Source organism: Styela clava, chromosome 10 (genome assembly GCF_964204865.1).
Source record: "Styela clava chromosome 10, kaStyClav1.hap1.2, whole genome shotgun sequence".
Lineage (NCBI taxonomy): Eukaryota > Metazoa > Chordata > Ascidiacea > Stolidobranchia > Styelidae > Styela > Styela clava.
The window spans coordinates 8,484,172-8,495,091 of NC_135259.1; the positions used below are offsets into that span (position 1 = coordinate 8,484,172).

The following is a 10,920-nucleotide window of genomic DNA, read 5'->3' on the forward strand; positions in this document are numbered from 1 at the left end:
ATGTTTTAATACTTAATTTTATATATTTCACTTGCATTTTGGTTTATTTTCAAATTTAGATGTTATGATCTCCCTCTTCTGGCAACGCTTATATGCTGTTTCCAAGTAATGGCTATAACGAAAACAGCTGCAGCTTTGGTTGGTAGAATGTCACTCTATATACGGGAACAATCTCTCACAAACAAACAAAAAAACATATTTTATTTTTAATGCTTGAATAATTTTATTATAATTGTTATAGCATTAATTTCATCGAGGGCTAATTTTGTTTGGTAAGGCATCACAAAATTTCGACTCAAGTATGCTCCCAGTGGTCAAAAAACTCAACGTGATTTTCAGTTAGCAGCATGGCCCCTTTCGCAGTTTTTATGCTTTTCTTGTGTAGTTATATTTTTGTATTTGCCAACTTTGTTCTTCGATCAGGTGTCCGAGTTGCTTTTTAAAATAAATCCTTCTTTGTTTAGTAATTTTTATCCATCAATTTAAATAAATATAAATTAAAATGAATCCTGAACGACTGGCCCAACTTCAAAAAGACGTCAGAATTGGCGGAAAGGTGAGTTTCAGCTGTCCGCTCAGCTGTTCTAACCTGAAATGAGCTAGATTATATTAATGTGATTTAATCACACTAATCAAACAATTACAGGATTGGGTGGTAACAGTATACTGGTAGACTATAGCATATAGTCGGACAGTAGTGGACTGCAACAGCAAACAGTTTCTCAGTTCCAGCTGCTGCTACTTCTTTAGGCCTACTTTCTCAGTTTTTGCTGCCCTATTACAGTATTACATGTCTCGAAAATACATTTTTCAGGTTTTCCATTTGGCTCATTTTTGTTTTCCCACAAGGTATATCTGTATATCCTACTCATATTCGTGAGTATTATACGGAAAATAAGAAAGTGAGATATATTGCTGCACTCACAGACTCAGGCACTGGCATGTATAGACTTATGAGATTGTTTTGAGGCGTATGATTCTTGAAACCAGAATTCTACATCCATCGTTTTTTAATAATCTATGGAATCTCAAAATCTGTTGACTAAACAACAGCCTCTAATAAATTGTTATTCTAAATAGAATTAATTATTCCCCCCTTTTCAAAATATACTCGTACTATCCTTTATAGTGGCCTATTGACGATAATTCGTTGTTACCTCAATTTATTTTATCACATTCTTTTTCAGGGTTCGGCAAGGAGGAAACGAAAAGTTATTCATAAAACTGCAACAGCAGATGATAAAAAATTACAAGCAACACTGAAAAAATTGTCAGTAAACAGTATCCCAGGCATTGAAGAAGTATGTTCATCACTATATGGCTCCAAAATTTCTCGAGATTTGTAATTAGAAAATGTGTAATATGATGTTTGGAAAATTTCAGTCTCAGTACTAAACTGTGCAAAACACGGAAAACAAGTGTAAAACCAGACTTACTACTTACTGAGAATAGTGCAAAATACACAACTAGCTTCAAACACAGCAAAGCAAAATAGTTACACGATTTTGGCTCGGCGGTCTGGCACATCATGCTAAGTGTAAGAAATACGCTCGCCACCGCACCTCTGATTATCCTGCGTGGGTTCCCAGGTTTGAATATCATGCGGGAATAGTTATGTGTGAGAGGATTGCTGGACTCATCGCCGCCGTAGGGTGGTTCACGTAAGGTGACAGAATCACTGGTTGGTTACGGCTACCTCCACCATCAAGTCCATGCTTACAAAAACAAATAACTGGCTAACTAATCCCATAACAGACATTGACTGGTAGCCGGACGAGGTGCATGGTTTGCCATATGATTAAGCAGTCTCATCGACTTTCCTACCCACGGGATGAAATATGTAAATTCTGTTTTGTTGTTTTCTTCTGTTTGATAAGTTGTAAAACCGGAATATTATTTAGGTTATTGATTGTTTATCATGAATTGAAAATAGAAAAACACAAGATAATATTCATGTGTGTTTCATTAATTAACAGGTCAACATGATTAAGGATGATGGGACGGTTTTGCATTTCAACAATCCAAAAGTACAAGCAGCACCATCATCAAATATGTTTGCCATCACTGGACATGGAGAGAACAAAAGTGAGACATGTTTGTTTGCTTTATAATGTTGTCTTTGGAAGCAGTGTTTCAAATTACACTACAATTCCTAGATATTTTAAAGAGGGATGTGGCGTTCCATTTGTTATGTGAATTTTTTTTCATGAAAAAGTTATAGGCTACTTTGTGACTCTGTATACTGCATATCGATAATGTCATAATAATAAAAATAAAGTTATCAGCCAGTGCATCTAGAAAATGGCGTTTTGTATTTAAATTATAACTCTTAGTAACCAAATAGTGTTCAATGCAGGCATATTAAAATTGTGCAATGCTTCCCAATCGAGTTAGCGAGAAGTAACTGTAAATCCCTCACCCTGTTGTCTGTCAAAAGCATATTGAACTGACCCTCAAACTCTTCAGTGAACTTTATAATTGAACATTAGCAAGTAACGCGAAAGTACATTACCTAATTATTGTATGAGGCATACATTGCACGAGATGCCTAGGGGATTACTTTTCTTATCACAGATAAGCGGTTTTCTATCTAGATCTTTCTACTGATCAACTATTTTTATATAAAAATTAATTTTATATATGCTATAAATATTATGTGCATGAGGTGGCCTTGCTGATATTGCTCTTTAGATTCCCATGCAGATAATTATAAGTATAATTAATAAATTTTTCGTTTTCTTATTATAGAACTATCTGAGATGATACCAACAATTTTAAACCAACTGGTATGTTGTTTTATTCATTTTTATATATAATAAGTGCTCACAAATAGTACATTAGCAATTTGAAATTTCAGAATCATTTTTTCCTGAAAATGTTGAATACCAAATTTCATTCATTTAAGGTATAGAGATTTAGCTTTTCATTAACGATACTGTGTTGTGTGTAAATTTTCTAATAATTTATTTTTTCATACCTTTGCTGTGGTAATTTTTTATTATGCCTCAAAAAATACAGATCTTTTGTCTGTTCTAAGATTAATGCTTTTTATTAAGTATGAAATATAATATGATACAAACTTTAATGCTGCCAATTATCTCACAGGGATCTGAAAGTATGAATGCATTGAAAAAGAACGCTCCTATAAAACAGGACGGTACGGGTATGCCTGCTGTCCCGGAAGAGATTGATGAGGAAGACGTTCCAGGTATGAATTATTCCATTAAAAAATATGACTAAGCAGTCATAAGCAACCCTTCAATGTGATATCATCCATTTCCGTTTGTATACAGTTTTGAATCTTTTTTTGTATATTTATTTAATCCATCAGACTCTTTCCTTATAGGTCCTTCAAACCTTCAAGTTGAAGTTTCCATTGCTCATTCAAAATTTCATCTTTTTTCAGATCTTACCGAAAATTTTGACGAAGCGTCAAAGGATGAAGGAGTTTAAATTTTTATATTACTTGAAACACGGCAACAACGAAACAAACTTTCGGTCCTTGGCAATTAAGTCTAGTCAGCAGGCCTGCATATCATACAGCTGGTATCGTTCAAATAACACATTTTTCTTTTGTTTTTCTCCTATTTGTAAAAGAACGAGGACTGTGAAATGCGAGCCAAAGTATGATATTATTTGTGAATTAATGGATTTTCTTACTTCATGACAAATAATGTGTATTTCCTAATTTTATTCCGCAAATGTTCAGACTTTGCCCTGTGATTTCAGTGAATCTAAACTAAATTTCTGTTGAGTTGTTTTCCAGACAGTAGTTTTGCGCTCTTTAAGAGCACAACTTTGTACTTTTCAATATGATTTGGACGTTTTTTATTCATGTCCTCTAATAGTTTCTCTCTTCCTCTGTCAGTTTGATGCAAACACTTGTGCTCATGCTATCATATTCGCATGTCACATTCTATTCACTTAGTGAAGTCTAGGTTGCAGTAGTCCCTAACTTTCGAATTTCTTTTTGATTTCTGGATTGTAGGTGGCATTGTTAAAATATTATTCTTAAAGATTTACTAGTTAGTGTGAATATAACGCAATCATGACTCACCAAAAAGTCATTTCACTGATTGAATATTATAATAAAACATTGGATGAATATACCCAACAAACCATCGTTTGACATAAAGAAGGTTGAATAATACTAAGTTATTAAGAGTAAATTTGTAAATAAAGGCCACACTTTGAATATTTCAATTATTGTTACATTGCATTATGAATGTGTTATACATATAAGTGGAACTCCTGGATGGTTTTTTGTTATAAAGTATGCTGCTATGTGTGTGCTTAACAAGGAGTTTCGTTTCAAGTGCCACCTTGGAGGATCTTGTTGAAAGTATTTTTCAATGTTTTCTAGAATCGTGATATCATTTCTACTGGTGTGAAGAATACACTCTGATATCAATGTCCTCATAATTTTGAAATAAACTGGTTGTGTATAAAGATTGCAAGTATCAATTCATTTGCTGAGGATTCTGGAATGAATATTAAGTTCCAAGTCATTTACAAATATCTACTTGTCTGTGGCTTATATGAATGTATAGGACCAGAATGTCACGGTAATCAAGGCCCCATTTCATCAAATTACATTATCAGCATGTACAAGTTGCTAATTGTGATTCCTTCCAGGCAGGGGTAGTGGGATACAAGCAGGGGTAGTACGGTAAATCTCTCGGTCAAATGCAAAGGTAGTCGTCAATTTGTACATTATCCATTAGAGGAGGTGACGTTATTTTAGAGGTCTCCTAGAGTTACGCTCGTCCAGGACAGAGAAGGTTGATTTCGATAGATCTACAAAATACAGGCCAATGCTGTCATTGGAAGATCAGCTTCGTCTAAATTCGGGAAGCATGTATCACGGTTCCTCACGGACCTTCTTTAATGTCCATATTTCTGTTGTAATACATATTATTTTACGTTTCATTATGCCATTGGGCGGAACACTTATTGATCGAATTTTTGTGGGGTCTTACGTGCTTTGTATTACGAAACTGCGACTAGTTCATGTGCTGAAAGATCGTAAGATGGGCCCAACTGAGCTACAAAAATATCACAAAATTATGACAATGTAAACTTTCTGACTGATACGCTTACGGTTTAGCCGGTGAACGAAATAACCAGCTTATCACTTGGGCGGCTATCGCCTGACTTGTCTGAGGGATAAGGAAACGAAACGCGGCTTTAAAAATACTCAACGTTCTCTACCTTGTGCACTTCGGTCCTTACAAGTAGATATGACTTACGTTGATGGGCGCGTATTGTTGCAACACAATAGAAAACGTGTGCACTAAGTTTTTATTATGATGTCATCGGTTCGGAAGATAAGACGCTAGATTCCGTGGCCTATCGCAGGACTAGATCCCATTCCCGATGTTCAGGCCTATAAAGCGATTTGCTAAATCGAATGAAGAATACATCTACAGCTCAGAGCACACGTTTCATGTCATACATTAATTTAGCTGCAACAATGAACCAATTGTAGAAAAATAGTGGGGAGTCCGGTTACCTTGATAAAGCAGAAAATGCTTGGAGGTTTTATACATAGAAAATATGAGTGACGACGGGTAAAGTATGAGGAGATTTGATCTTTGTTGCTGCCATGGTGGCAAGAAGTACAGCTTTCTTTTCCACATATTTCACTTACGGTCTTGTTGGTAACCAACTACGCACGTACGAGCCTGTATGCTACACACTGATTGAGTAACCGCTGCTACCCCAGTGGGTCGCAACCGTCGATATGCGGACCGACATCTGAACTCTGTCACAACAAAAATCCATGACTATCGAGGCTAGCTAGAGATATCTCATCCTTGATCGTGGCATATCTCACTGTAAGTTGCAATAATGTATAGCACTTTATACACATATTGCGGAGCTAATATCGATTGTGTTTTATCACAAGCAGTTAGCATATTATGTTGCTTATGTTACTCTTCATATGCAAAACAACAATTATTGAATATAAGGAAAATGAAATGTTAAAACATTACAGAGTTATAGTTTCAAACTTACAAAAACAAGCTACTTCTATGGAAAAACTATTGCTCTGTTGATCAAAACAAAGCAAATGACTTGACTGCTGGTGCTGACTGCTACAAAATGTTTGCAGAACCTTCTTTGGCCCCTCGTTTGTCTCGTATACCGGCACTGGAGGCAACAAAACAATCACTAACGTTAATTTTGTTTGTAAATAATTTGTTAATGCTATGGTCAGCCGTTCCCGAAAGACTGGGAACTACTGGATCGATATTGCAATCTACTAATCCACTGGTATGGATAAATGAGCAGCCAGTGTTTTTTTTTTCTCAGTGTTACAACAGTTCATTGAAGCGGCAACGAAGTTTCTATTCAAATACAGATTTGTGTTTTGGCAAAAATCAGTACCGAAAGTAGCTATTGTCTGGTATGCCGGTGACGTGGGACGTGTGAACCAGAATATATACCCCTTCTGCGGTTCCTCCAAAATGTCGTGTCCCACGTGTCAAAATGTCTTGTCCCACTTGTACCGCAACGATTACATCTGTATGATTCATTCAATTAGGAGTGACTTGAAATTTGTGGATAAGACATGTTTCGTAAACCTTGACCTCCTGATGACATAAAATTAAGATATGCTCAGCAATTGCAGAATGGATGATAACATTATATACAGCAGCCACCTTGGAACAAGTGGGACACGACATTTTGGAGAAAACCTCCATTCTGTGTCAATTTCTTCCAGAAACGTGTGTTTAGTGTTAGCAAAGATTAGTACCCATAGGGCCATAACTAAAGGTCAGTGTAACAGGCTGCCTTGCTACTGATGTGATAGTAGTATGCGGTCTAACAAGTTTCCATACAGCTCAATTACCGAACATTCTGCTCTCGGTGGATGGGCCTACAGCTGGCATAGACAAACTAGGGCTAGTGGACCAATTACGGCCCGCTGAGTTTTTTAATATGACCTGCCTGATGCTGCCACAACCAAACTAAAACCAAATTTTGATGTTGTAGCTAAAAATAGGCTCAAGGAATTATTTGAGATTGCGAATAAATTTAGTTTTGGCACGAGGCTTATTGTTTTCCAGTTTTGCTTTTATAACACTGTTAATATTGTTCAAAAATGTAATTTTTTACGTCACACTTACAAGGTACGCCGGTCTAAGTAGGTAATTTTTTCGGCCTCTGGTCCAAAAACCTTGCCCACCCATGGCATCGAAATTTCTGTCAAAAAGTTTCAGCACAAGTGTTCCACGTTGGGTTTTGAATTTAATTCTGACACTCCCGATGTTCATGAGAATTATAATTACAAAATAATCTACACAACGCATTTAGACAGCAGAAAGCCTTTTGGTGGTCCTGTACAAAATATAAACAATAGATGCAAACATGAATCCTCCGACGATGCCCATACTGCTTTCAATTAATTTCTCTTGCTTTTCCATCATTTTTTGTGCTTTATCGTAAGGGACCGTAGTAAAATGAATTAGTGAAATTCTTCCAGCAAATACTGATGGAAAACGGGAATGTAAAAAATTTTCGATCTTCCGTCGTAATATAAACCACGGTTTTCTGGCTTGAGATCCCAAGACTTTGTAATTGTAAAGAGACAGATCAACGGCAGCATGAGCGGGACTGACGCGGACCTCAGAAAATTTGGGAAGAATTTGTGAAATATCGAATGCAAAATTGTCCAACAGTCGATCCAGAATCAAAGCATCTTCTAGTCCGCTATTCAAACCTTGTCCAGAAAATATTGCCATGGCGTGCGCTGCGTCACCGATTATTAAAGTTTTTCCACAATGAAACGAAGAACACTTTATTGATATCAATGACAGGGGTGGTGTATTGAAAAAGGAAGATCTTAGAGTTAATTCACCTATCATGGGTATTAACTCGGCGAAATTATCCTGAAAAAAGTGAATGACGTCGTCACCAGTAACGACGCTAGCATACATTGCGAACGGCATAGTCAAAGTACACGTAAAGCTTTTATCTATATTTGGAAAAGCAGCGAGCATAACTTTATTTCTCGGCCAAAAGTGTACGTGATGAGGTGCCAAAGCAAAATCTTGTTTTTTTGTTGGTGGTATGCGGAATTCTTTATATCCCAGATCGATGTATGTTTGACTGTAATCAATTCTTCCCTTAAGCATTTGTCGTCTAACAGCTGAGTGAGCACCGTCGCATCCAATTAGAATGTCAGCAGTTTTGTATTCCTCAGCTTCGCTTGTTTTAAATATAACAGAAGGGTGCAATGTATCACATTTTATCAATTTGTGTCCAAAATGTATTTTAACATTTTCACTTTTCTCGGCTTCTGTTAGAAGCTGTCGATTTAGTTCAAGTCTACTTATGGAAAGCAAACAGTGCTCTCCTCCTGTTTCATATGGTATTTCGTAGCACATTCCGTTCTTGGAATGGAAATATCTGTAGATATATATTTAGAATTAAAAATTCAAGAAACTCAACCAGGCTGACAGGCTTTCCTGAACTTGCAATGTAAAAAAAAGTGTTCAAGTTATATTTATTTAACTATATTTCAAATGCGAACACTTCAATATTTTGAATAGCATAGTTAATGAGTAATATGACAATTTTATAATCAGCAATGGCAATATTTGCAAATGGCGGTGAATATTTTTAATAACACTTACCCCGAGTACATTGGAACCCCAAGATTCTCGATTTTTTTGTCGATTCCAGCGTATTTTAGTGCCGTCATCCCCCTTAAACTTAGCGTCAAACTTATGCTTCTACCTGTTATGAAAAGGCATGAACAATACACCTAAATACACGGTAACTATACTCATATTTCAGAACCTTCTTCCAACTGCCAATCAACATAGCAGTAACTAAATTTTGAATAATTGACTATCAATGATGAATCTATTTTCTTCTCCACTTCCTCGAATAAAAAGATAGTATCCTTCGAAAAGTTGCACGCTTTGTAGGCGAAATTCGAAGCATTTCACGTAGGATTGCAAGCTCAGCAAGTGGCAACGATAAAATGTTGAATTATAGACTACGCTGATGATGTTTAGGTTAAGGTAAAAAGCGACTCAGATTCACTTTAAAATTCAATGATAAAAATTGTACTTCGATTCTTTAGATATTACAATAACCAATAGCTCATCCCTTTTTTAAATTGAGGTTATGATATGTCAACATTTGGTATTGGGGATGCGATGTCTGTAATCATCAAATTTGTAATCAATTATAGAAAACGTCTCACCTGCCGTATTATCATCCAACCTAATATCAGGTCTGGCTTCGTAAAGATCAACTTTAAATCCTTTGCGGCCGAGAAATAGAGCTGTCAATGTTCCGACTGGTCCGCCCCCGACGATAATAATTTGTTTCCGACTTTCGTCCATTTTTCGCTTTGTAGTATCTTTGTGTAATAGTTATCGATCACAACTTAGAAGTCACCAATTTTATTCAGGAAATCTGACTAAATATCAGCATCCGAACATTCTGTTGATATTATGATATTCACAGTAAAAGAAAATACTTATTAAGGTTCCTTCATTTTAGAGTATATACAAATCCACCTACAGCTAATATTGTAACACTGTCCTGCTAATTAGGCTCAGAAAATGTGAATTATGCGTTGTGACCAGTGTTTTCAATAACAGGGATTATCGACATTTCATAAATAACCTACGAAACAACCCTTCCAACCTCACTACCAAAATCGATCTAAAATGTAAAACTAGATAACCTTTGGTTGGGTCATGTGTATATTTAGAACTGATGGCCAACAATGCAGCTTGTCTTGACAAGATTATTGATTATCCTTCATACAGATGTCATTGCGTATGTTCTGAATAGGGGCAACTGATCGAGTGGTATAAACGAGAACTGCGAAAACCAAATATTGTATACTTAAAAGCATCTGGCATATATGCAATCCGACAATTGCTACGGGCGACTTGAACGCAGCTATCCGTGTCCTCTCCTAAGTCCAGGCATAGTAATTTATTATTCTTACAATCACTGATGTGGAACATCGAGATAGCCAATAATGCGATTACTCCACTAAAAACGTGCGTACCCGGTAGGAATGTAAGTTTTGGATATTTTTTCTCTAATCAAATCAGAATGTCTTGATTGGAATATTTCTAAATCTGATTTTATTTATTTAGTACATCATCATATATTATAGTTAACTTTCTGCAAATTTGGAATAACTTCATGATAAATTGTGATTAAATAGGATTTAAGAAACTAAGGATGAAACTCTTCGGAAAAATACATTCAATGGATGCTTCAAATAACCAATCTATCTATCTATCAAAAAATTTAGTTCCTCCAAAACTGTGACCCATATATATGAAATATAACAACCTCACAAACTAAACGAAAGGACGCTTTGAATCGATGTTGTGACAACGACGCCGCGTTGCCATATGAAAGGAACCGGCAATGATAGCTGTGTTAAAGAGCCTGATGGATTTCCAACAAGTAATGGAAGAAAAAAAGAATATATATATTTATGCACGAGGAAAGGACAATACTATATTAAATAAATATACGAAATACATTTAATATGAAGGCATAGTATATCTGAGCGGAATAAGATACAGTATAGGCCTATAGGGGAAGATAGCTAATAAGCAATTGCGGATCATTTAACGTTGTGATATCCAGAAATGTGAAAGGAAATAATTAAAAAAAAAATAGGTTAACGAGTAATTTAATATAATAGAAAGAATTTCCGTGCAAATATAACGTTCAATATGATCAGTAAACGCCGTGCATACTGAGATTTAATCGTAAATATATACTACTACATTTAATTTAACTCGATGAAAACTGTACGAAAGCAGCAAACAATTTCATTCCCACCCACAATCAATTTATTAACGAAACGCGCTACGACTCGAGTAAATGAATCTATTCAATTGTGTAGCAATACACAATTGAAGTTAA

The 10,920-nt window shown here is 35.8% G+C and overlaps 2 protein-coding genes across 2 annotated transcripts; one reads left to right on the forward strand and one right to left on the reverse strand.

The window, feature by feature from the left end:
* The first annotated feature begins 396 nt into the window (after nt 1-396).
* On the forward strand, nt 397-4,451 carry LOC120337918 (transcription factor BTF3 homolog 4-like). Its single transcript, XM_039405824.2, has 6 exons — nt 397-556; nt 1,188-1,301; nt 1,977-2,085; nt 2,749-2,786; nt 3,106-3,208; nt 3,407-4,451. The coding sequence occupies exons 1-6, from the start codon at nt 503-505 to the stop codon at nt 3,451-3,453; spliced, it is 465 nt and encodes a 154-aa protein (XP_039261758.1). The 5' UTR covers nt 397-502; the 3' UTR covers nt 3,454-4,451.
* Nucleotides 4,452-7,234: 2,783 nt separating this feature from the next.
* Nucleotides 7,235-9,904, reverse strand: LOC120338396 (kynurenine 3-monooxygenase-like). Its single transcript, XM_039406381.2, has 3 exons — nt 9,221-9,904; nt 8,643-8,745; nt 7,235-8,415 (listed from the first exon to the last, which is right to left on the reverse strand). The coding sequence occupies exons 1-3, from the start codon at nt 9,360-9,362 to the stop codon at nt 7,317-7,319; spliced, it is 1,344 nt and encodes a 447-aa protein (XP_039262315.2). The 5' UTR covers nt 9,363-9,904; the 3' UTR covers nt 7,235-7,316.
* Between the last annotated feature and the right edge of the window lie 1,016 nt (nt 9,905-10,920).